The sequence below is a fragment of the Podarcis bocagei genome (genome assembly GCF_964188305.1).
Source record: "Podarcis bocagei genome assembly, chromosome: 6".
In the NCBI taxonomy this organism is placed as follows: Eukaryota; Metazoa; Chordata; class Lepidosauria; order Squamata; family Lacertidae; genus Podarcis; species Podarcis bocagei.
The window spans coordinates 99,004,340-99,028,860 of NC_138130.1; the positions used below are offsets into that span (position 1 = coordinate 99,004,340).

Here is a 24,521-nt window from a genome sequence, read left to right on the forward strand (position 1 = left end):
TGGAATTAAGATTGCTGGAAGAAATATCAACAACCTCAGATATGCAGATGACATAACTTTGATGGCAGAAAGTGAGGGGGAATTAAAGAACTTCTTAATGAGGGTGAAAGAGGAGTGCACAAAATACGGTTTGAAGCTCAACATCAAAAAAACTAAGATCATGGCCACTGGTCCCATCACCTCCTGGCAAATAGAAGGGGAAGAAATGGAGGCAGTGAGAGATTTTACTTTCTTGGGCTCCATGATCACTGCAGATGGTGACAGCAGTCATGAAATTAAAAGACACCTGCTTCTTGGGAGAAAAGCAATGACAAACCTAGACAGCATCTTAAAAAGCAGAGACATCACCTTGCCAACAAAGGTCCGTATAGTTAAAGCTATGGTTTTCCCAGTAGTGATGTATGGAAGTGAGAGCTGGACCATAAAGAAGGCTGATCGCTGAATAATTGGTGCTTTTGAATTCTGGTGCTGGAGGAGACTCTTGAGAGTCCCATGGACTGCAAGAAGATCAAACCTCTCCATTCTGAAGGAAATCAGCCCTGAGTGCTCACTGGAAGGACAGATCCTGAAGCTTAGGCTCCAATACTTTGGCCACCTCATGAGAAGAGAAGACTCCCTGGAAAAGACCCTGATGCTGGGAAAGATGGAGGGCACAAGGAGAAGGGGACGACAGAGGATGAGATGGCTGGACAGTGTTCTCGAAGCTACCAGCATGAGTTTGACCAAACTGCGGGAGGCAGTGGAAGACAGGAGTGATTGGTGTGCTCTGGTCCAGGGGGTCACAAAGAGTCGGACATGACTAAACAACAACAAAAAGTCCACGATCGGTCAGAGAATAATGTATGGAGGCAGGATCCAGCGGAAGAAAGGGAGATCTTTATTTTTAGGTTGCAGCAGACACACACACACCCCTTGCAAGGAGGTGAGGAGAAAGAACAAAGTGCACAGGAACCTTTAATTATTTTAGGTGTTGCCCAACCCCTTAGCTAAAGACCACCCAAAAAGCACCGTTTATACATCACAGAAAGAGGCAGCTTCTCTCCTGTCTGTCAAGATGACCTGATAATGTTTTAACGATTGCATTACCTGGGTTGCCTGGCCATTCTTTTGAGACAGTAAGTAGGTCACACAGGCCTTGCCCTATTCATACAGAAAATATGCCCTTAAGACAGGATTTGTATGATTTGTAAGTGAAAAGAACTAAGGGGAAAGGTTTCTCCAATATATTTCCTTCTGCAAAGGAAATATTTGGGGTCATGAAGAATCCAGATGGCTTCAGGATTGCTTTCCTGTACTATTTCAGATATGGGACACGGGTGGCGCTGTGGGTAAAACCTCAGTGCCTAGGACTTGCTGATCGTAAGGTCGGCGGTTTGAATCCCCGCGGTGGGGTGAGCTCCCGTCGTTCGGTCCCAGCTCCCGCCCACCTAGCAGTTCGAAAGCACCCCTAAGTGCAAGTAGATAAATGGGTACCGCTTTCTAGAGGGAAGGTAAACGGCGTTTCCGTGTGCTGCGCTGGTGCTGGCTCGCCAGAGCAGCTTCGTCACGCTGGCCACGTGACCCGGAAGTGTCTTCGGACGGCGCCGGCTCCCGGCGAGATGAGCGCGCAACCCTAGAGTCGGTCGCGACTGGCCCGTACGGGCAGGGGTACCTTTACCTTTACTATTTCAGATGTGGGATTTATATACTTGTGTATACGTGTGTTTTACCTTGTGCATTTATGAACATTTATTTATTGAACGTTTACAATAAAAGCATGTCTTAACGGGTTGTCCTTCCTTTCAGAGCTTCAGGGACAGTTTACACGGCGATCGATGTAGCTACAGGACAGGAGGTAAGTGTTATGGGGATACTGGAGCTGTTTCACTAAATGAGAGATGTTCTGGCTTTGATTTTGAGCCTCACTTCTCGACCCCTGCTCCCCGATTCGCTCCAATTCGGAATTGTGACCAAGGACACAAGAGTTGGAAACTTAAATTAGATCCAGCTTCAGACGACTAGAGACTTAATTGTAATTATTCCTCTTCCCTGTTCCCCGCCCTCATTTCAGGTTGCAATTAAGCAGATGAACTTGCAGCAACAGCCCAAGAAGGAGCTGATAATTAATGAAATTCTCGTCATGAGGGAAAACAAGAATCCCAACATTGTCAACTACCTGGACAGGTATTCGCACTTTTCCCCCAAGAGGGAATGTCATGTGTACAAGATTCAGGGCAGATGACAGAAAGCACTTATTTACGAAGCGCATTGTTAAACTGTGGAACTCTCTGCCACAGGAAGCAGTGGTGGCTGCAGCTTGGGTGGCTTTAAAAGAGGATTGGACAAATTCAAAGAGGAGAGGGCTATTGATGGCCACTAGCTGTGATTGCTATGTTCTACACACAAGGCTGGAGGCAGTAATGTTTTTGAATGCCAGTTCCTGGAAACTGTAGGACGAGAGAAGGGCTCTAGTGTTCAGGCTTGGGTAGGGACAAAACCTGATTGGAATACAGTGGTACCTCGGATTAATTACTTAATTTGTTCCGGAGGTCTGTTCTTAACCCGAAACTGTTCTTAACCTGAAGCACCACTTTAGCTAATGGGGCCTCCTGCTGCTGCCGCGCCGCCAGAGCGTGATTTCTGTTCTCATCCTGAAGCAAAGTTCTTAACCCGAGGTACTATTTCTGGGTTAGCGGAGTCTGTAACCTGAAGCGCCTGTAACCCGAGGTACCACTGTACTAGACGTGCCTCATTGTAGTATTGACTAGAGGTGGGCAGAAGGTAAATTGAGATCTACTGGCAGATATTGGGGCAGTTTGAAATAGATCAGTGCTGATTTCTGACCCACCATTGCTTAATAATGGCAACTACAAAATGACAACAGCAAATTGAAAAAAATGGCAGGGAACTTTGGAGCGAGCTCTGTTCAGTTTTGGCATTTGAAATGAATTCCCCGGTTAGTAATTCATTAATTCCAAGTGCCTGTCTTTGACACCTGACTTCCATTTGGTGACTCTTGAGTGTCTAGTAAAATAAATAAATAAAGCGAATTCCACAAGCCTCAAGTCTGCCTGCCTCTGCAACACTGAATCCCAACCACAAAAAGGCCTCAAGTTCATATCTGTATGTTTTGCACATATCTAAGTTTCCCCCCCTAATTTTTGTTTTTGTATATCATATCTGTTGATGGCTCCTTCTAGTATGTGGATGATGCTTTATGGCCACATAAAGAGCCTCAGAGAATATCTGCTTTTACCATGCATATTAAAGGTATAGGTAAAGGGACCCCTGACCATTAGGTCCAGTCGTGACCGACTCTGGGGTTGCAGTGCTCATCTCACTTTATTGGCTGAGGGAGCCGGCGTACAGCTTCCGGGTCATGTGGCCAGCATGACTAAGCAGCTTCTGGCGAACCAGAGCAGCGCATGGAAACGCCGTTTACCTTCCCGCCAGAGCAGTACCTATTTATCTACTTGCACCTTGACGTGCTTTCAAACTGCTAGGTGGGCAGGAGCAGGGACCGAGCAACACGGGGATTCGAACTGCCGACCTTCTGATCGGCAAGTCCTAGGCTCTGTGGTTTAACCCACAGAGCCACCCGCATCCCTACCATGCAAGTTACATGCACTTAAAAAAAAGGGGGGGGGAGAGATGATTTACTTGGAGAACAATGGTGTCCCTAGTTACAAGCGGGTAGCCGTGTTGGTCTACCGTAGTCGAAAGAAAAAAAAAATCCTTCCAGTATCACCTTAGAGACCAAATAAGTTTGCTATTGGTATGAGCTTTCGTGTGCATGCACACGTTCTCTTGAGCGAGAAATGTACACATCTCAAGTTTGCCCAAACTGTCTTTTAAAATTAAACCACATTTCAAAAGTTGAGAGGAGCATTTTTTAGCAGCTTCTGAAGACCAGTGGTTTCCCCACAAAATGTTTTTCTTATTTCCCCCACCAGTAGTTTCACCAGCTCCTAAGTACTGTATTTTTTGCTCTATAAGACTCATTTTTTCCCTCCTAAAAAGTAAGGGGAAATGTGTGTGCGTCTTATGGAGCGAATGCAGGCTGCGCAGCTATTCCAGAAGCCAGAACAGCAAGAGGGATCGCTGCTTTCACTGCGCAGCGATCCCGCTTGCTGTTCTGGCTTCTGGGATTCAGAATATTTTTTTTCTTGTTTTCCTCCTCCAAAAACTAGGTGCGTCTTGTGGTCTGGTGCATCTTATAGAGCGAAAAATACGGTAGGATAGTAGCTTTGTGCAATAAAAAAGGATAATCGCTTCAGGAGACGGGAAGATCTTCTTAACTTGATGCAGCCTCCAACTTTAGTGGACTTTCATTAAGAACATAAGAGCCCGTTGGATCAGGCCTTTAGCTGAACTAGTCCACTATCTTGTTCTCATCGAACCATGAGGTGCATGAGTGGCAAAGTGCTCTGCTCACCTGCAGTTTCCCAGAAATACAGAGAAGCAAACCACAAACTAAATAACTCTGCATGTGGTTTACACAAATTCATTAGCAGTGGTGTGCAAAACTTCAACACCTTCTAGTACTTAAATGATATTTAAAGTAAAGGTAAAGGGACCCCGACCATTAGGTCCAGTTGTGGCTGACTCTGGGGTTGTGGCGCTCATCTCGCTTTATTGGCCGAGGGAGCCGGTGTACAGCTTCCGGGTCATGTGGCCAGCAGGACTAAGCCGCCTCTGGCAAACCAGAGCAGCGCACGGAAACGCCGTTTACCTTCCCGCCGGAGCGGTACCTATTTATCTACTTGGACTTTGACGTGCTTTTGAACTGCTAGGTGGGCAGGAGCAGGGACCGAGAGATGGGAGCTCACCCCGTCGTGGGGATTCAAACCACTGACCTTCTGATCGGCAAATCCTAGGCTCTGTGGTTTAACCACAGGGGAACTTGTGCGCAGGGAACTTTTGCGCAAAGTGTGTCATTAAGAGTCACACGCTGTACCAACTGAGCTATCCCAGCAACCTATTTAATCCCGTTCAAGCACTATGTACTTTAACACCGCAGAGGATCCCGTTTGCAAAAACGTGGAAGAGTAGCCAAGGAAGAAAAGAATCAGTTGGAAGTCGCAACAGTAAGAACAAAGCCCACGGGAACAGATGGCAGTTGTCAGGTTGACAATAATCTGGTTTTTTTAGAAAGGGGAATTGGCGACCTCTTACAAAAAAATTATTGAGAAGCTGGTGACCATACGGTCCTAAGACATTGGATGCTGTGAGTTCAGGTCAGAAGGGGGAGCATCATCCTCCTGCTAGCTCCTAGACCTGCTGCTTTTGGCTCGTTTTCTTTCCTCCGGGGAGGAGAAGTGGCTGCTGCTCTGAGTGCTTCGTTTCCTCCTTTCCCAGCGGGGCAGAAGTTGCAGTGGGGCCAGCTGAGCTGCCTTTGCCAGAAACATGTTTGTGCTGAGATTTTCCGGACTGAAAAAGTCCCCTGCTGCGGCCGTCCCCGAAGCAGCCGTCACAGATGCCCTTAGCTGTCACAGTTCTCCGGCAGCCCAGTCCCTGTTCATTCATTTAAAGCCGTTTTAGCCTATTCTGAAAAACAGGAATGAGTTGTTTCGGTGGGGAGGAGGACAGCAACCCCAGGATATATTCGTTAAGAGATGGGGGCACCTGTGAAAATTCATGGGTGGAAACGAAGGGTGGGGAAATTATTTTTTGCTCTATAAGACTCACTTTTTCCCTCCTAAAAAGTAAGGGGAAATGTGTGTGCGTCTTATGGAGCGAATGCAGGCTGCGCAGCTATCCCAGAAGCCAGAAGAGCAAGAGGGATTGCTTCTTTCACTGCGCAGCGATCCCTCTTGCTGTTCTGGCTTCTGAGATTCAGAATATTTTTTTTCTTGTTTTCCTCCTCCAAAAACTAGGTGCGTCTTGTGGTCTGGTGCGTCTTATAGAGCGAAAAATACGGTAACCTCGAAACATAGGAAAGGGGCTCATCCTGAGTCAGACTACTGGTCCTTCTAGCGCAGCGTTGCATACACAGGCTGGCAGCATCAGGATTTCAGACAGGAAAGACCCCTGGCCATAGCTGGAGATGCTGGAGTTTGAACCAGACACCTTCTGCATGCAAGTCTAGTGCCCCAACCACTGAACTTTAAGTTGGGGAAGGGCTACAGTGGATCATAGCTGTCAACTTACAGGTTTGAAAGTAAGGGACCAGCAGCCTCGAAAATAAGGGATCAGCAGCCAAAATAAGGGATTTTCAGAGCACAGGTATGTTCGACTTCTGAGCCCCTCCGAGCCAAAGGCAGAAAGCCCAGCCAGCAGCCAAACGAAGCCTCAAGCGGTGGTTTCCACAGTGCAGCAAGGGAAACCACCGTCACCTCTCCGCTGGGAAGCACTGAGCAAAGGCGAGTCTCCAGGCAACACAGCCGATTTGATCGGCACAAGGCATGCAAGCTCCACCCCCCAGTCGTTCTTAGACTCCTTATTGGGTGAACAATGCAGCCAAGCAACACAATTGGAGCCTCCCTGGCCGGCAGGGAGGGAGGGAGAGGAGCTGCTTCCTTTGAAACCTGGGAAATTTAAGGGAGATCTTCAGTAAGGGACAGCAGCGGGACACGGGGCTGGGATAAGGGACTTTCTCGCCAAATAAGGGACGGTTGACAGCTATGCAGTGGATGCTCGGGTTGCGAATGTGATCCGTGCGGGAGGCACGTTCGCAACCCGCAGCGTCGCGTCTGCGCATGCGTGGGTTGCGATTCGGTGCTTCTGTGCATGCGCAAAGCGCGATTTAGCACTTCTGCGCATGCGCGAGTGCCCAAACCTGGAAGTAACCTGTTCTGGTACTCCCGGGTTTCAGTGAGTCCGTAACCCGAAAATGTGCAACCTGAAGTGTCTGTAACCCGAGGTATGACTGTATATCTCAGTGGTAGAGCATCTGTTTTCCGCATAGAAGGTCGCAGGTTCTATTCCTGGCATCGCCAGGTAAGGATGAAACCATCCCGTCTAAAATCCCTGAGGACCACTAAAGGGCAGTGTAGAGAAATTGGATGAAGACAGAACAATGGCCTTAAAAGGTAAAGGTAAAGGGACCCCTGACCATTAGGTCCAGTCATGGACGACTCTGGGGTTGTGGCGCTCATCTCGCTTTATTGGCCGAGGGAGCCGGTGTACAGCTTCCGGGTCATGTGGCCAGCATGACTAAGCCGCTTCTGGCGAATCAGAGCAGTGCACGGAAATGCCCTTTACCTTCCCGCCAGAGCGGTACCTATTTATCTACTTGCACTTTGACGTGCTTTCCGACCTTCTGATCGGCAAGCCCTAGGCTCTGTGGTTTAATCCACAGCGCCGCCAGCGTCCCTGCCTTAAAAGGTAGCTGCTTATTATTAGGAGCAGACAGGGCTCATCCACCTGGGAAGGGAGCCCATCTAGGAGAAGGAAATCTCTGATCCTAAACCTCTGCTGCCTTGAGGGACATCTTCAGGAGAAGAAAAGGCCATGGAGCAAACCATGTACCCCTCCTTCTGGTAACTCCTTCAGCCAAGCTGGTGCCAAACATCTTGCTCCTCTTTCCTTTGGGTCACATCAGCGAGGCTGAGAGAGGGTCTTGTTGTCTGGGCAGCCCAGGCTTGTGCCTCGGGGAGTAGGGGATCAATTCAGTCCTGCTAATGCACTTCACCCCCGGAAGTGCACTCCATTGCAGACGGATGCCAGCAACTAATCTGCTTATGTTCCATCACTAAGCTGGTGCCCTTCGGATATTTTGGCCACGCTGGGAATTGTCATCCAAAGCATGTGAAAGCTACCAGGTTGGCAATGTTTGATGCAGAAGCCTCTTCACCCTGTCATTTGACACATGAGACGTGTGACCCACCTCATTCCCAGAATTATCATTTGTTTTCAATTTTAAATTGTTGTAACCTGCCCTGGGACTCGCTGGTGAAGGGTGGGTCATAAATTTGAGGATGATTTGTTTGCATGCCCAAAGGAGTCCTATGGAAACTGGGGACTGGGGTGCCATCTCTTCAGGGTCGCAGAATGTGGGAACGCCCCACCGGAGTTCTCTCTGCTGGTGTTTCCTCCCTTTTCGGCTAGCAAAATACTCAAATGTGTTCTCACCACAAATTTCCCAGCAACTGCACATTCCCTGGCTCCTTTCTTGACTCATTAGGGACAGCTTTCAAGCTGGGGAGAAGACAATATACCATTTCTCTCTCCCCCTGCCCATTTTGGGGGCATGCACAGGGGTTTTCTTGGCCACATATAGAAACAAAACCCCATTGATCCTGCAACCATCCCTCTCATGCTTTAGAAGAGAGCCACAATATTTCTGCCTGTTTCGCCCTCACAACAACCTTGCGAGGTGGGTTAGGCCGAGCAAGAGACTGCCTCCTCCCTGTACTTTGGCTTGCCATTGTTTTATTGATTATAGTTTAGAAATTATTTATTGTATCTGTTGAGTGGATTTCTGTTTAACTTTTATACGTTACAGTCATACCTCGGGTTGAAGTAGCTTCAAGTTAAGTATTTTTGGGTTGCGCTCTCCGGCAACCCGGAAGTAATGGAGCACGTTACTTCTGGGTTTCGCCGCTCGGGCATGCGCAGACACTCAAAATGATGTCATGCACATGCGTGGAAGTGGCGAAACGCGACCCACGGACACGCAAACGTGCAGTCACGTCTTACGTTTACTTCAGGATGTGAACGGGGCTCTGGAACGGATCCCATTCATATCCAGAGGTACCACTGTATTATTATTTAATACTATTACTATGGACAGTAATACTAAAAGGAAAGGGAGTTTATGATGGCTGGGAGTTTGTTAAGAGGGAGATAGTAAAAGCACAACTTCAGGCAATACCAATGAGACGGAAACATGGAAGGTGCCTAAAGAAGCCAGGGTGGCTATCTAAAGAACTTTTAACTGAGTTAAGATTAAAAAAGAATGTGTACAAAAAATGGAAAATGGGGGAAACCACCAAAGAGGAATTCAAACAAATAGCCAGCAAGTGTAGACACAAAGTCAGAAAAGCTAAAGCACAGAATGAACTCAGGCTTGCTAGAGAGGTTAAAAGCAACAAAAAAGGCTTTTATGGGTGTGTTCGTAGCAAAAGGAAGAACAAAGAAACAGTGGGGTCACTCAGAGGAGAAGATGGTGAAATGCAAACAGGGGACACAGAAAGGGCTGAACTCCTCAATGCCTTCTTTGCCTCAGTCTTCTCCGATAAAGAAAACAATGCCCGACCTGAAGAATTTGGAGCAAATGATTCAGCAAAGGAAACACAGCCCAGAATAACTAAGGAGATAGTACAAGAATACTTGGCTAGTTTAGATGTATTCAAGTCTCCAGGGCCAGATGAACTGCATCCAAGAGTATTAAAAGAACTGGCAGATGTGATCTCAGAACCACTGGCAGTCATCTTTGAGAATTCCTGGAGAACAGGCGAAGTCCCGGCAGACTGGAGGAGGGCAAATGTTGCCCCTATTTTCAAAAAGGGGGAAAGAGAGGACCCAAATAATTATCGCCCAGTCAGTCTGACATCAATACCAGGGAAGATTCTGGAGCAGATCATTAAGCAAACAGTCTGTGAGCACCTAGAACGGAATGCTGTGATCACCAATAGTCAGCATGGATTTCTGAAAAATAAGTCATGTCAGACTAACCTGATTTCGTTTTTTGACAGAATTACAAGCCTGGTAGATGAAGGGAACGCAGTGGATGTAGCCTACCTTGATTTCAGCAAGGCATTTGACAAGGTGCCCCATGATATTCTTGTAAAGAAGCTGGTAAAATGCGGTCTTGACTATGCTACCACTCAGTGGATTTGTAACTGGCTGACTGACCGAACCCAAAGGGTGCTCATCAATGGTTCCTCTTCATCCTGGAGAATAGTGACTAGTGGGGTGCCACAGGGTTCTGTCTTGGGCCCGGTCTTATTCAACATCTTTATCAACGACCTGGATGATGGACTCAAGGGCATCCTGATCAAATTTGCAGATGACACCAAACTGGGAGGGGTGGCTAACACCCCAGAGGACAGGATCACACTTCAAAACGACCTTGACAGATTAGAGAACTGGGCCAAAACAAACAAGATGAACTTTAACAGGGAGAAATGTAAAGTATTGCACTTGGGCAAAAAAATTGAGAGGCACAAATACAAGATGGGGGACACCTGGCTTGAGAGCAGTACATGTGAAAAGGATCTAGGAGTCTTGGTTGACCACACACTTGACATGAGCCAACAGTGTGATGCGGCAGCTAAAAAAGCCAATGCAATTCTGGGCTGCATCAATAGGAGTATAGCATCTAGATCAAGGGAAGTAATAGTGCCACTGTATTCTGCTCTGGTCAGACCTCACCTGGAGTACTGTGTCCAGTTCTGGGCACCACAGTTCAAGAAGGACACTGACAAACTGGAACGTGTCCAGAGGAGGGCAACCAAAATGGTCAAAGGTCTGGAAACGATGCCTTATGAGGAACGGCTAAGGGAGCTGGGCATGTTTAGCCTGGAGAAGAGGAGGTTAAGGGGTGCTATGATAACCATGTTCAAATATATAAAAGGATGTCATATAGAGGAGGGAGAAAGGTTGTTTTCTGCTGCTCCAGAGAAGCGGACACGGAGCAATGGATCCAAACTACAAGAAAGAAGATTCCACCTAAACATTAGGAAGAACTTCCTGACAGTAAGAGCTGTTTGACAGTGGAATTTGCTGCCAAGGAGTGTGGTGGAGTCTCCTACTTTGGAGGTCTTTAAGCAGAGGCTTGACAACCATATGTCAGGAGTGCTCTGATGGTGTTTCCTGCTTGGCAGGGGGTTGGACTCGATGGCCCTTGTGGTCTCTTCCAACTCTATGATTCTATGATTCTATTCTAATGATTTTTGAATGTTACTTTTTTGATATAGGTTGCCTATTTTAAAGTTTTATTATCACATTTTTGTATTGCATTGTTGTTGTTGTTGTTTAGTCGTTTAGTCGTGTCCGACTCTTCGTGACCCCATGGACCAGAGCACGCCAGGCACTTCTGTCCTCCACTGCCTCCCGCAGTTTGATCAAACTCATGCTGGTAGCTTCAAGAACACCATCCAACCATCTCATTCTCTGTCGTCCCCTTCTCCTTGTGCCCTCCATCTTTCCCAACATCAAGGTCTTTTCCAGGGAGTCTTCTCTTCTCATGAGGTGGCCAAAGTATTGGAGCCTCAGCTTCACGATCTGTCCTTCCAGTGAGCGCTCAGGGCTGATTTCCTTCAGAATGGAGAGGTTTGATCTTCTTGCAGTCCATGGGACTCTCAAGAGTCTCCTCCAGCACCATAATTCAAAAGCATCAATTCTTCGGCGATCAGCCTTCTTTATGGTCCAGCTCTCACTTCCATACATCACTACTGGGAAAACCATGGCTTTTACTATACGGACCTTTGTTGGCAAGGTGATGTCTCTGCTTTTTAAGATGTTGTCTAGGTTTGCCATCGCCTTTCTCCCAAGGAGCAGGCGTCTTTTAATTTCGTGACTGCTGTCACCATCTGCACTGATCATGGAGCCCAAGAAAGTAAAATCTCTCACTGCCTCCATTTCTTCCCCTTCTATTTGCCAGGAGGTGATGGGCCCAGTGGCCATGATCTTCGTTTTTTTGATGTTGAGCTTCAGACCATATTTTGCGCTCTCCTCTTTCACCCTCATTAAAAGGTTCTTTAATTCCTCTTCACTTTCTGCCATCAAGGTTGTGTCATCTGCATATCTGAGGTTGTTGATATTTCTTCCGGCAATCTTAATTCCGGCTTGGGATTCATCCAGCCCAGCCTTTCGCATGATGAATTCTGCATATAAGTTAAATAAGCAGGGAGACAATATACAGCCTTGCCGTACTCCTTTCCCAATTTGGAACCAATCAGTTGTTCCATATCCAGTTCTAACTGTAGCTTCTTGTCCCACATAGAGATTTCTCAGAAGACAGATGAGGTGATCAGGCACTCCCATTTCTTTAAGAACTTGCCATAGTTTGCTGTGGTCAACACAGTCAAAGGCTTTTGCATAGTCAATGAAGCAGAAGTAGATGTCTTTCTGGAACTCTCTAGCTTTCTCCATTATCCAGCGCATGTTTGCAATTTGGTCTCTGGTTCCTCTGCCTCTTCTAAATCCAGCTTGCACTTCTGGGAGTTCTCGGTCCACATACTGCTTGAGCCTTCCTTGTAGAATTTTAAGCATAACCTTCCTAGCGTGTGAAATGAGTGCAATTGTGCGGTAGTTGGAGCATTCTTTGGCACTGCCTTTCTTTGGGATTGGGATGTAGACTGATCTTCTCCAATCCTCTGGCCACTGCTGAGTTTTCCAAACTTGCTGGCATATTGAGTGTAGCACCTTAACAGCATCATCTTTTAAAATTTTAAACAGTTCAGCTGGAATACCATCACTTCCACTGGCCTTGTTATTTGCAGTGCTTTCTAAGGCCCATTTGACTTCACTCTCCAGGATGTCTGGCTCAAGGTCAGCAACCACACTACCTGGGGTGTATGAGACATCCATATCTTTCTGGTATAATTCATCTGTGTATTCTTGCCACCTCTTCTTGATGTCTTCTGCTTCAGTTAGGTCTTTACCACTTTTGTCCTTTATTATGGTAATCTTTGTACGAAATGTTCCTTTCATATTTCCGATTTTCTTGAACAGATCTCTGGTTCTTCCCATTCTGTTGCTTTCCTCTATTTCTTTGCATTGCTCGTTTAAGAAGGCCTTCTTGTCTCTCCTTGCTATTCTTTGGAAATCTGCATTCAATTTCTTGTATCTTTCATTATCTCCCTCGCATTTTGCTTGCCTTCTCTCCCCCGCTATTTGTAAGGCCTCGTTGGACAGCCACTTTGCTTTCTTGCATTTCTTTTTCATTGGGATGGTTTTAGTTGCTCCCTCCTGTATAATGTTGCGAGCCTCCACCCATAGTTCTTCAGGCACTCTGTCCACCAAATCTAAATCCTTAAACCTGTTCCTCACTTCCACTGTGTATTCATAAGGGATTTGGTTTAGATTGTATCTTACCTGTCCAGTGGTTTTTCCTACTTTCTTCAGTTTAAGCTTGAATTTTGCTATAAGAAGCTGATGATCTGAGCCACAGTCAGCTCCAGGTCTTGTTTTTGCTGACTGTATAGAGCTTCTCCATCTTTGGCTGCAGAGAATATAATCAATCTGATTTCGATGTTGCCCATCTGGGGATGTCCATGTGTAGAGTCGTCTCTTGTGTTGTTGGAAAAGCGTGTTTGTGATGACCAGCTTGTTCTCTTGGCAGAACTCTATTAGCCTTTGCCCTGCTTCGTTTTGATCTCCAAGGCCAAACTTGCCAGTTGTTCCTTTTATCTCTTGATTCCCTACTTTAGCATTCCAATCCCCTATAATGAGCAGAACATCCTTCTTTGGTGTCACTTCTATAAGGTCTTGTAAGTCTTCATAGAATTGGTCAATTTCAGTTTCTTCAGCACCAGTAGTTGGTGCATAAACTTGGATTACTGTGATGTTAAAAGGTCTGCCTTGGATTCGTATCGAGATCATTCTATCATTTTTGAGACTGCATCCCAGTACAGCTTTCGCCACTCTTTTGTTGACTATGAGGGCCACTCCATTTCTTTTACGGGTTTCTTGCCCACAGTAGTAGATATGATAGTCATCCGAACTGAATTCGCCCATTCCCGTCCATTTTAGCTCACTGATGCCCAGGATGTCAATATTTATTCTCGCCATCTCATTTTTGACCACATCCAACTTACCCAGGTTCATGGTTCTTACATTCCAGGTTCCTATGCAATATTTTTCTTTACAGCATTGGACTTTCCTTTCGCTTCCATGCATATCCGCAACTGAGCGTCCTTTCGGCTTTGGCCCAGCCGCTTCATCAGCTCTGGATCTACTTGTACTTGTCCTCCACTCTTCCCCAGTAGCATGTTGGACACCTTCCGACCTGAGGGGCTCATCTTCCAGTGTCATAACTTTTATATGCCTGTTGTCTTTGTCCATGGAGTTTTCTTGGCAGGGATACTGGAGTGGCTTGCCGGTTCCTACTCCAGGTGGATCACGTTTGGTCAAAACTCTCCACTATGACCTGTTCATCTTGGGTGCCCTGCTCGGCATAGTTCATAGCTTCTCTGAGTTCTTCAAGCCCCTTCGCCACGGCAAGGCAGTGATCCATGAAGGGGTGTATTGCATTAGATTGTACATTTTTTCTTCCTTCAGCTTGTAAACTGCCTTGAGTATTGTATTATTATTATTTTTTATAAAAAATTTTATTGGGTTTTCACAGTTTATATAAACACACACTACACAACACAGACACACAAACACAAAGACAAACATGCATAATTTCAGATCCTTAATTTCTTAACCACTTCCCCTGACTTCCCCACAGCTCCCCTTCTTGCATCCCAATTCCAATAATTAACTCAGCAAGTTCCTATCTCCCGCCTTGAGTATTGTAAGATAGAAAGACGGTATACAAATTTAAAAATGATGATGATGATTGCCACTCAGGAAGCTGGAACACGGAGCAGGAATTTGAACCCGGGTCCTCCCCCAGCCCGATCCATAACCGACCCGCAGGCCTGTTACTTTCCACTGTCCATTTTGCTCTACCATCTGGCTCTGCTGTCAAAATAGCTCTGCTCTCTTGGTTTGGCAATGCGGTTGTGTGTGTGGTGAAAGGGACACAATGACCATCTGTTATTTCTCTGGCTTCCCGCAGTTACCTCGTGGGGGATGAATTGTGGGTAGTCATGGAGTATTTGGCAGGCGGTTCCTTGACAGACGTGGTGACAGAGACCTGCATGGATGAAGGGCAGATTGCCGCCGTGTGCCGGGAGGTAAGGACTTAAACTACGTATATCTTTCATCCCAAATGGAAGTCCGGGGCTTTGCTGGCGAATGGGACGTGCCGCTTGGAGTTCCTATGCACGTGTGAGAGAGATGGAATTATTTGAATATCCTGGAGTGCCTCCAGACTGTCAGTATATTTTGGGAGGGGTGCAAGCTCATTCCAGGAACTCTAGGCGTGCGCAACTGATGTAAGTCAAAGTGCTCTGTCGCCCTAGCGCAACAAATCCACTTTTTTTCAAAAAAGAAACAACCTTTTCTAATCACGGGGAAATGCAGTTCAAAGCATTGGGATGAATGAAAGATTAACAGGAAGACATTTATATACCCTGCAAGCGGATCAGGATGAATGCTGGATAAATATTGCGGTTTAAACAGGTGCCTAAAAATAGAGCGGTGATGTTTAGGGGGTCGTGTTCAAATCCTGGCACCGCTAGTCAAAAAGGATCAAGTAGCAGCTAATGGAAAAGACCCTTCTCTGCTTCAGTCCTAGCACAGCTGCTGCCAGTCTGTGATGGAGGAACCTTTGTCCTCCCTGATGCCTCAGCCAGCACAGCCAAAGACCAGCTGTGACGAGAGTTGTAATATACTTGTCTATTATTTTATTTATTAAAGTTATATACTGCCCTTCATTTGAAGATCTTGGGGCAGTTCACAAGAAAAAGACAGGATAGAAGCACAAAATACAGTGGTGCTTCGCAAGACGAAATTAATCCGTTCCGCGAGTCTCTTCGTCTAGCGGTTTTTTCGTCTTGCGAAGCAACCCGCTTAGCGGATTAGCGCTATTAGTGGTTTAGTGGCTATTAAAGGCTTAGCGGCTTAGCGGCTAAAAGGCTATTAGCGGCTTAGCGGCTTAGAAAAAGGGGGGGAAGGGGGGGAAATCGCAAGACTCGCAAGACTTTTTCGTTTTGCGAAGCAACTCCATAGGGAAATTCGTCTTGCGAAGCGCATCTAAAAACGGAAAACCCTTTCGTCTAGCGGGTTTTTTGTCTTGCGAGGCATTCGTCTTGCGGGGCACCACTGTAAATAGTTGAAATGAAACAAAACAAAAACAAATTTGAAACGCTGTAGAATATGAATCAGCCCAAGGCCTGGTTGAAGAGGAACTTTTTTGCCTAAAGGTGTATAATGAAGGCACCAGGCGAACTTCCCTGGGGAAAGCATTCCACAACCAGGGAGCCACTGCAGAGAAGGCCCCGTTCTCGTGTTGCCACCCTCCGGACCTCTCACGGAGGAGGCACAGAAAGAAGGGCCTCAGAAGATGATCTCAGAGTTGGGGGTGGTTTATATGGGGAGAGGCAGTCCTTCCTGTCATTATATGCGCCAGAATGAATTTTCCGCAAAAGCATTCTGTGAGAAGTGACACACATATACTTACCGAATTTCATTTATGCACTGCCTTTCCTCAAGGAGCTCGAGCTGGCATATGTTGATCTCTGCCCCCCATTTTGTCCGCACAACAACCGTGTGAGGTAGGCTAGGCAGAGAGTGAGTGAGTGGTCCGAGGTCACCCAGTGAACTTTGTGGCTGAGTGGAGATTCGAACCCTGGTCTCCTAGGTCCTAGTCCAGTGCTCTAACCACTACACTACACTGTCCTGCACAAAACCTCCTTTGTTGTTTGCAGTACTGTGGCTGATTGTTGTTGCCTGTTTTTTTCCCTACTTCCACAGTGTCTCCAGGCATTGGAATTCCTCCATGCCAACCAAGTCATCCACAGGGACATCAAGAGTGACAATATCTTGCTGGGGATGGATGGCTCTGTCAAGCTAAGTATGTTGACAGGATGGTTGAGGAGAATCGTACACCTGGAATTTCAAAACCACCCTCTTTGTTTTGCTTTGTTGGATGGCAGTTGGAGGATGGATGGCGGCTAACGGATTGAGGTTGAATCCTGACAAGACAGAACCCCCCTGTTTTGGGGGGACAGGAGGCGGGTGGGTGTGGGGGACTCCCTGGTCCTGAATGGGGCAACTGTGCCCCTGAAGGACCAGGTGTGCAGCCTGGGAGTCATTTTGGACTCATAGCTGTCCATGGAGGCGCAGGTCATTCTGTGTCCAGGGCAGCTGTCTACCAGCTCTATCTGGTACGCAGGATGAGACCCTACCTGCCTGCAGACTGTCTCACCAGAGTGGTGCATGCTCTAGTTATCTCCCGCTTGGACTACTGCCATGCGCTCCATGTGGGGCTACCTTTGAAGGTGACCCAGAAACTACAACTAATCCAGAATGCGGCAGCGAAACTGGTGACTGGGAGCGGCCGCTGGGACCACATAACATTGGTCCTGAAAGATCTATATTGGCTCCCAGTACATTTCTGGGCACAGTTCAAGATGTTGGTGCTGATCTTTAAAGCCCTAAATGGCCTCAGGCCAGTATACCTGAAGGAGTGTCTCCACTCCCATCATTCAGCCCAGACACTGAGGTCCAGCTCCGAGGGTCTTCTGGTGGTTCCCTCCCTGTGAGAAGTGAGGTTACAGGGAACCAGGCAGAGGGTCTTCTCGGTGGTGGCGCCCACCCTGTGGAACACCCTCCCATCAGATGTCAAGGAACTAAACAACTATCTGATGTTTAGAAGACATCTGAAGGCAGCCCTGTTTAGGGAAGTTTTTAACGTTTGATGTTTTATCGTGTTTTTAATATTCTGTTGGGAGCCGCCCAGATTGGCTGGGGAAACCCAGCCAGATGGGTGGGGTAGAAATAATAAATGATGATGATGATGATGATGAAGGTGTTCCAGAAGGGAAGGAGCTGTAGCCCTGCTCTGTTTTCCTGCTTCCCCTGGGATGGCTCAGCCGGTAGAGCGTAAATATTAAAGAAGATAAGACCTTGCAGTCTAAAACTTGGACGCGAAAACTAAATTCTGCCCGGGACTCCTCCAAAACAAAGGAAAACTGTTTCTTCTACTTCTGCTCTTTTTCTGATTTTCCTCTTCTCTTCTCTCCTTCCCTGTCAGCCGATTTCGGCTTCTGTGCTCAGATCACTCCCGAGCAAAGCAAGCGCAGCACTATGGTGGGGACGCCATATTGGATGGCGCCTGAGGTGGTGACGAGGAAAGCCTATGGACCCAAAGTGGACATCTGGTCTCTGGGGATAATGGCCATCGAAATGATAGAGGGGGAACCTCCGTACCTCAACGAAAATCCACTGAGGGTGAGCGTTTTCGTTCTAACTGACTTTCAGCGTCGCTTTTCCTCCAGAAAAGGCTTCCCAGACTCTCTGGCAGTTCGTTTAGTTAGGCCAGCTGTCCCACCGGGGATTATAAATGTTTCTCATTTATCCAGGGTGGATAAAAATCAATGATTAAAAATATGCATTTTAAAAAAATTTAATTGGATTTTTTTATTATTTAAATTGGATTTTTCAAATAAAATGCTTTCGGAGGAATTTTTTCTTCTCACGATAGTTTTCTGTTTAAGTTACATTATAGTCCAAAGGCTATTCATCAGGAAATAAGGATTTGTTTTAAGTTTTTCATGTGTGCTAAAACTTAGGTTTTTTTTATTAAAAAAATTATTTAACCACATCAGTTAACATACATGGATACATATGCTATAATGTTATTGTTTTAGTTAAATAAATTGTTATTAAGAAAATGATTATTTTTCTCCTTCCAATCAAGAACAGCAGAAAAGTTGTCCAAATATAAACAATTTACTTATTAAACCTCACAATAACTTTATAATTATCTGTCTATGTATTTCAAATAGGATAACCAAATCAGTAATTTTCGATATAACTGTAAAAACTACTCTGAAAACTTATTATTCCGAAAATGAAACCTTCATCTGGTTGTAAATATTAAGATGATACCAGCAAGAATGAGCCTTTCTGTGAAAATATGATATAAATCAAGTCTTACTGACTGGTGATTTAAATCATGGGTTTAAATCGATTTGATTTAAATCAAATCCACCCTGCATTTGTCTGACTTTGCATTGGTACCTCTGGTATTTATTTATTACATTTATATCTCACCTTATTCTTCCGAGCAGCTCAAGGTGCTAAACATGGTTCTCTTCCCCATTTCATCCTCACAACAAATCTGTGAGGCTGGTTAGGCTTAAGAGATGGTGAATGGCCCAAGGCCATGCTGTGAGTTTTATGGCCTAGTGGGGATTCGAACCCTGGACTCCAACACTGTAACCCAGGGGTAGGCAATCTAAGGCCCATGGGCCAGATGTGGCCCAATCGCCTTCTCAATCCGGCCCACGGACGGTCCGGGAATCGGCGTGTTCTTACATGAGTAGAATGTGTGCTTTTATGTAAAATGGATCTCTGGGTTATTTGTGGGGCCTGCCTGGTGTTTTTTTACATGAGTAGAATATGTGCTTTTATTTAAAATGCATCTCTGGGTTATTTGTGGGGCATAGGAATTCGTTCATTATTTTTCCCCCAAAATATAGTCCGGCCCCCCACAAGGTCTGAGGGATGGTGGACGGGCCCACGGTTGAAAAAGCTTGCTGACCCCTGCTGTATCCATTATGGCATAAAATAAAATCTCTGAGCTGAGCTCTTTTTTCTTCTTCTCTTCCCGCTTGCCTCTGTCCTCTCTTTTAGGCTTTATATCTAATTGCTACCAACGGGACCCCCGAGCTGCAGAACCCAGAGAAGCTTTCGCCCATCTTTAGAGACTTCCTTAATCGCTGCCTCGAGATGGATGTGGAGAAGAGGGGGTCTGCGAAAGAGCTTCTCCAGGTAAACGCCGCAATTTGAAGAAAGATTGCTTGTTGTTTAGTCGTGTCCGACTCTTTGTGACCCCCTGGACCAGAGCACGCCAGGCACTCCTGTCTTCCACTGCCTCCCGCAGTTTGGTCAAACTCATGCTGGTAGCTTCAAGAACACTGTCCAACCATCTCGTCCTCTGCCGTCCCCTTCTCCTTGTGCCCTCCATCTTTCCCAACATCAGGGTCTTTTCCAGGGAGTCTTCTCTTCTCATGAGGTGGCCAAAGTACTGGAGCCTCAGCTTCAGGATCTGTCCTTCCAGTGAGCACTCAGGGCTGATTTCCTTCAGGCATTTAAAGGCAGGATCGTACCACTTCTAAAGGGACAGAGCCTTTAAACCAAAGAGCCTAGGGCTTGCTGATCAGAAGGTCAGTGGTTCGAATCCCCGCTACGGGGTGAGCTCCCGTTGCTCAGTCCCAGCTCCTGCCAATCTAGTTCAAAAGCATGTCAAAGTGCAAGTAGATAAATAGGCACCACTGCAGCAGGAAGGTAAACGGCATTTCCGTGCTCTGCTCTGGTTCGCCAGAAGCGGCTTAGTCATGCTGGCCACATGACCCGGAAGCTGTACGCCGGCTCCCTCGGCCAATAAAGCAAGATGAGTGCCATAACCCCAGAGTCGGTCAGGACTGGACCTAATGATCAGGGGTCCCTTTACCTTTTACTCTCTTTAACATCCCCACAACACTGAGCTCATTGGATCAAAGCTCTCACCCAGCTCTCAGGCAGCTTCCCATGTGCCAACCCATCTTTAAATTGGTTTATCGCTTGAGCTGGCCGTTCTTCCTTTGCCGAAACCTGTCTCCTTCTTTTCCAGCACCAGTTTCTCAAAATCGCCAAGCCCCTCTCCAGCCTCACTCCTCTGATCATCGCGGCGAAGGAGGCGGCGAAGAACAACCACTGACACGCTCCATGGGGCCACCGCTGCCGTGCCAAACCCTCTTGGCTTTTAACTTTTCCCGAAAACACCTGTTTCAAAGAGCCCAGCTCTCCCCTGACTTTTATAGCCGCGCCCCGAAGCTTTTCATCCTGCGAGATCGGGACCGCGGCATCAATGTGCACCCAAAACTCAAAAGCAGACACCTGGGGGCGGAGGCAGGTGTTGCCCTCAAAACTGCGACCTCCCACGTGGAATGGATGTGTGGGGCGGAATTTGTATGTTTGAAAGGGCCATTAAGGGGCTGTCTGATCTCGAACAAAATAAGTTGCCAAGCCAGTATGTTTTCATATCTTTTAGTGTGTTGTTGAATTTAAGAAGAGAGGAAAACATGATTCCATGCAACCTTTAGGACAATTGGAGGAATTGCATTTCTAAATGCCTGTGTTTTCTTTTACCTCTGCGAAAAGCCCCCTGTTCTTAAGACTACTGAGAGACGGGCATAGTTTGGATTACGTGAAAATGGGCACAGGGAGTGTTTTTCTTTTTAAAAAAATAATCTCAAGGGAAATGGAATTTCTTCCACTGAACCAGAAATGAACATCCTGTATCTGTTAGAAGATGGCAATTAATGAATGTTCATCATGCTGTGTGTATGGGGGCTGGATGGTGGTGGGGTTTTTGTGTGTGTGTGTGAAACTTAATTGCCCTCTGATTAAATTCTCGTCCTTGTTTCCACCCTTCTGACCGGCATCATCTGTCTAAATCTGTGCTTTTAATTGCGTTGTGAATTTGTCAGAAAGGTGAAGGCGCTTTGTATACGTAGAGGGCTCTGTTGGCCAAAAGGCCATGTCTGATATCAAAGGACAATTGAAAGTGCAGCAATTCAGAGAGACCAAAGTACCAGAGGCTAAACTGCGAGTGCAAGAGACATTTGGGGAGACACACACACACACACAGAGAGAGAGAGAGAGAGAGAGAGAGAGAGAGAGAGAGACTGTATTTGTCTGTGTTTATATACTATTATAATACTAGACATCTCATAGCCAAGATGGGCGAGATGGGGTGCTCGGTCTTGCAGGACAGTCTGGATATGGTGCATGTAACGGATCCTTGGAGGAACGAGGAGAATAATAGAATTGTAGAGTTGGAAGGGACCCCAGGGGTCATCTAGTCTAACCCCCTGCAAGGAAGGACGGAGACGTTGCACTGATGTTGGTGCCACTCTGTACTTTAAAGAAGACATAAAGGCTGTCCCATATGGGGATCGAACCTGCAACCTGGGCTGACATGTTGGAAGGTATGAAATACCTGAAGCAGTTCACATCCCCTGCTTGTGTGTAAGGGGTTTATCCACACTTGACATTCCTCTGGTCGTCCGAAGCACAGTCCGTGCTTTAAAACTCCATGCCTGAGCGCCCTTTTTCTTGCTCTGCAAAAACTTGCTCTTTAAAGCTGAATCAAGCAAATAGCAATCCATGGAAAAACTGAATTGATGTTTGCTCCGATTGAGCACCAAAGAGCAGGTTTATATTGGGCAAAAAACCACACACTGATACAGAGCTTTTAAGGAGAAACCTGTGCCTAGAATCAGCAGGGTGAAAAATTAGTCTAGATAAGTCAGGAAATGCAATTTGCATGATGATGCGGATACAACTCCCATCTCTCTTATTTCTGCAAATGCCTCTCTAGCAAATCCATGATAATTTTATTCATAATTTGCTGGCTATAATTTATATGCTATGTTATCTGACAGCGGCTGCACCTGAGACAGCTAAGAAATGAGCGAAAATGCAGTAAAATCCCATATTAAAACCACTTGCCGGTTCAGTATATAAGCACATAAAGGTAAAGGACCTCTGGATGGTTAAGTCCAGTCGAAGGTGACTATGGGGTTGCGGCGCTCATCTCGCTTTCAGGCCAAGGGAGCTGGAGTTTGTCCACAGACAGCTTTCCGGGTCATGTGGCCAGCAGGACTAAACCACTTCTGGCGCAATGGGCCACTGTGATGGAAGCCAGAGCGCACGGAAACGCCATTTACCTTCCCGCCGCAGTGGTACCTATTTATCTACTTGCACTGGTGTGCTTTCAAACTGCAAAGTTGGCAGGAGCTGGGACAGAGCAACAGGAGCTCACTCTGTCGCAGGGATTTGAACTGCCGACCTTTCAATCGGCAAGCCCAACAAACTCAGTGGTTTAGACCACAGCGCCACCTGCGTCCCTGAAACATAAAACTTGGGCCCAAGACCGATCTTGACACAACCCTATAAAATCCGCAAAATGATATAGAAATGGCTCACTGGCTTTGATGCCAGGAAGCTGTCTCCTCACCTGCAGATGTCATGGCAGGAGGGATGACAAATCTGTCACAGAAATGCCCCATGATGGAGGGTGAAAGCTAGAAAGTTACTTTGAGATAGACTCAGTTACCTTTTGGAAGAATGTTATCGGGCTGCCTTTGGGCAATAATAATGGCATTCAGAAGCACAACTGCCTCCACAGCTGGAGGCAGGAATGCTTCTGAATGCCAGTCGTTGGAAACCCCAGGAAGGGATGGGCCATTGGCCTGATCCAGCAGGAAATAATAATAATAATAATAATAATAATAATAATAATAATAATAATAATAATAATAATATTTTATTTATACCCCGCCCTCCCCAGCCAAGACCGGGTTCAGGGTGGCTAACACCAGGTATAAAAACGATTGAATTACAGCTTAAAAACAAGATTAAAATACATTAAAATGCAGCCTCATTTCAGTAGGAACTCAAATCAAAAACTTTTTTGGGGATGAAAACATCAAGTCTTCACCAAGGCCAACTATTCAGACTGGTCCGACGTGGGCCAGAAAAAAAGCCAGGGAAGTCCCCAAATGGGAGTTCCATCACAGAAGGAGAAAGGAAAGAGGGGGAGGGATTCAAACTGATTCCAAGGCAAAGGCCAGGCGGAACAACTCTGTCTTACAGGCCCTGCGGAAAGAAATCAGATCCCGCAGGGCCCCATAAGATAGAGCGTTCCACCAGGCCGGAGCCAGAGTTGAAAAGGCCCTGCTTCTGGTTGAGGCTAATCTGACTTCCTTAGGTCCTGGGACCTCTAGGGTGTTGCTATTTATGGGCCTTAAGGTCCTCTGTGGGGCATACCGGGAGAGGTGGTCCCGTAGGTACGAGGGTCCTAGGCCATGAAGGGTCCTTAACAATGATGAAATCAATGGTACTAATATAATGAACATCTCCACACCTCCTGACACCTCCACTCTTTCAAATATTTATTTATTTATAAAAGCATTTACCTGCCACCTTCTTGCAAATTGTTGGGGTGAAATTATAGAGCAACACAGAAACATTTAACGCAATAAAGGGCAATCATTGAAATGACTGGTGACTCGAGAAAACACCCGAGCGACTGCCTGTTGGCATAAAAAAAGCCACTGAGAGGCAAATGAAAGTCAAAACTCAGGATTTTCACCGGGCGGGAGAGTGCGCCATAGCATGCGATCAGCGATGACACTCAGTGCCGGACTTCTGGTCGAGTTCAGTCAGGGCTTCAACAGGGGGGACAAATGGCAGTTCTCTGGAAACAGGCTGCGATAAAAGGGTTCAGGTGGACCAGTGGTGGTCAAGTCAGACAGATGCCTCTGGAGAAGCTCACAACAGGACCAGAGGCAATGTGGCGTAGTGGTTAGAGCATCAGATTAGGACCTGGGAGACGCGGGTTCAAATCCCCACTCGGTCATGAAGCTCGCTGGGTGACTGTGTGGACCGCTCACTGCCTCTCAACCAAACCTACCTTGCAGGCATGTTGTGGGGGGTTAAATGAGGAGGGGGAGAAAACAGTGGAGCCCCCCTTGAGCTCATTAGAGAAAAAAGGTGGGAGTTGAATGCAGGTCAGGTTTAAGGTGCTGGTTTTGACCTTTAAAGCCCTACGCGGCCTAGGACCCTCGTACCTACGGGATCGCCTCTCCTGGTATGTCCCGTGGAGGACCTTAAGGTCCATAAATGGCAACATTTTGGAGGTCCCAGGTCGCAAGGTGGTTAGATTGGTCTCAACTAGGGCCAGGGCCTTTTCAGCACTGACCCCAACTTGGTGGAATGCTCTGTCACAAGAGACCAGGGCCCTGCGGGACTTGACATCTTTCCGCAGG

The 24,521-nt window shown here is 46.7% G+C and overlaps 1 protein-coding gene across 2 annotated transcripts in view; it reads left to right on the forward strand.

The window, feature by feature from the left end:
- PAK1 (p21 (RAC1) activated kinase 1) overlaps nt 1-21,121 on the forward strand; it is a 118,074-nt gene extending 96,953 nt beyond the window's left edge. For both annotated transcript variants that reach the window (XM_081197395.1, XM_081197394.1), the window contains 7 exons: nt 1,786-1,834; nt 2,051-2,163; nt 14,654-14,771; nt 16,453-16,552; nt 17,735-17,931; nt 19,339-19,476; nt 20,318-21,121. In XM_081197395.1, the coding sequence (XP_081053521.1) occupies nt 1,786-1,834; nt 2,051-2,163; nt 14,654-14,771; nt 16,453-16,552; nt 17,735-17,931; nt 19,339-19,476; nt 20,318-20,404 (802 nt within the window). In that variant the 3' untranslated portion in view covers nt 20,405-21,121. The remainder of the gene's footprint in view (nt 1-1,785; nt 1,835-2,050; nt 2,164-14,653; nt 14,772-16,452; nt 16,553-17,734; nt 17,932-19,338; nt 19,477-20,317) is intronic.
- Nucleotides 21,122-24,521: the final 3,400 nt, after the last annotated feature.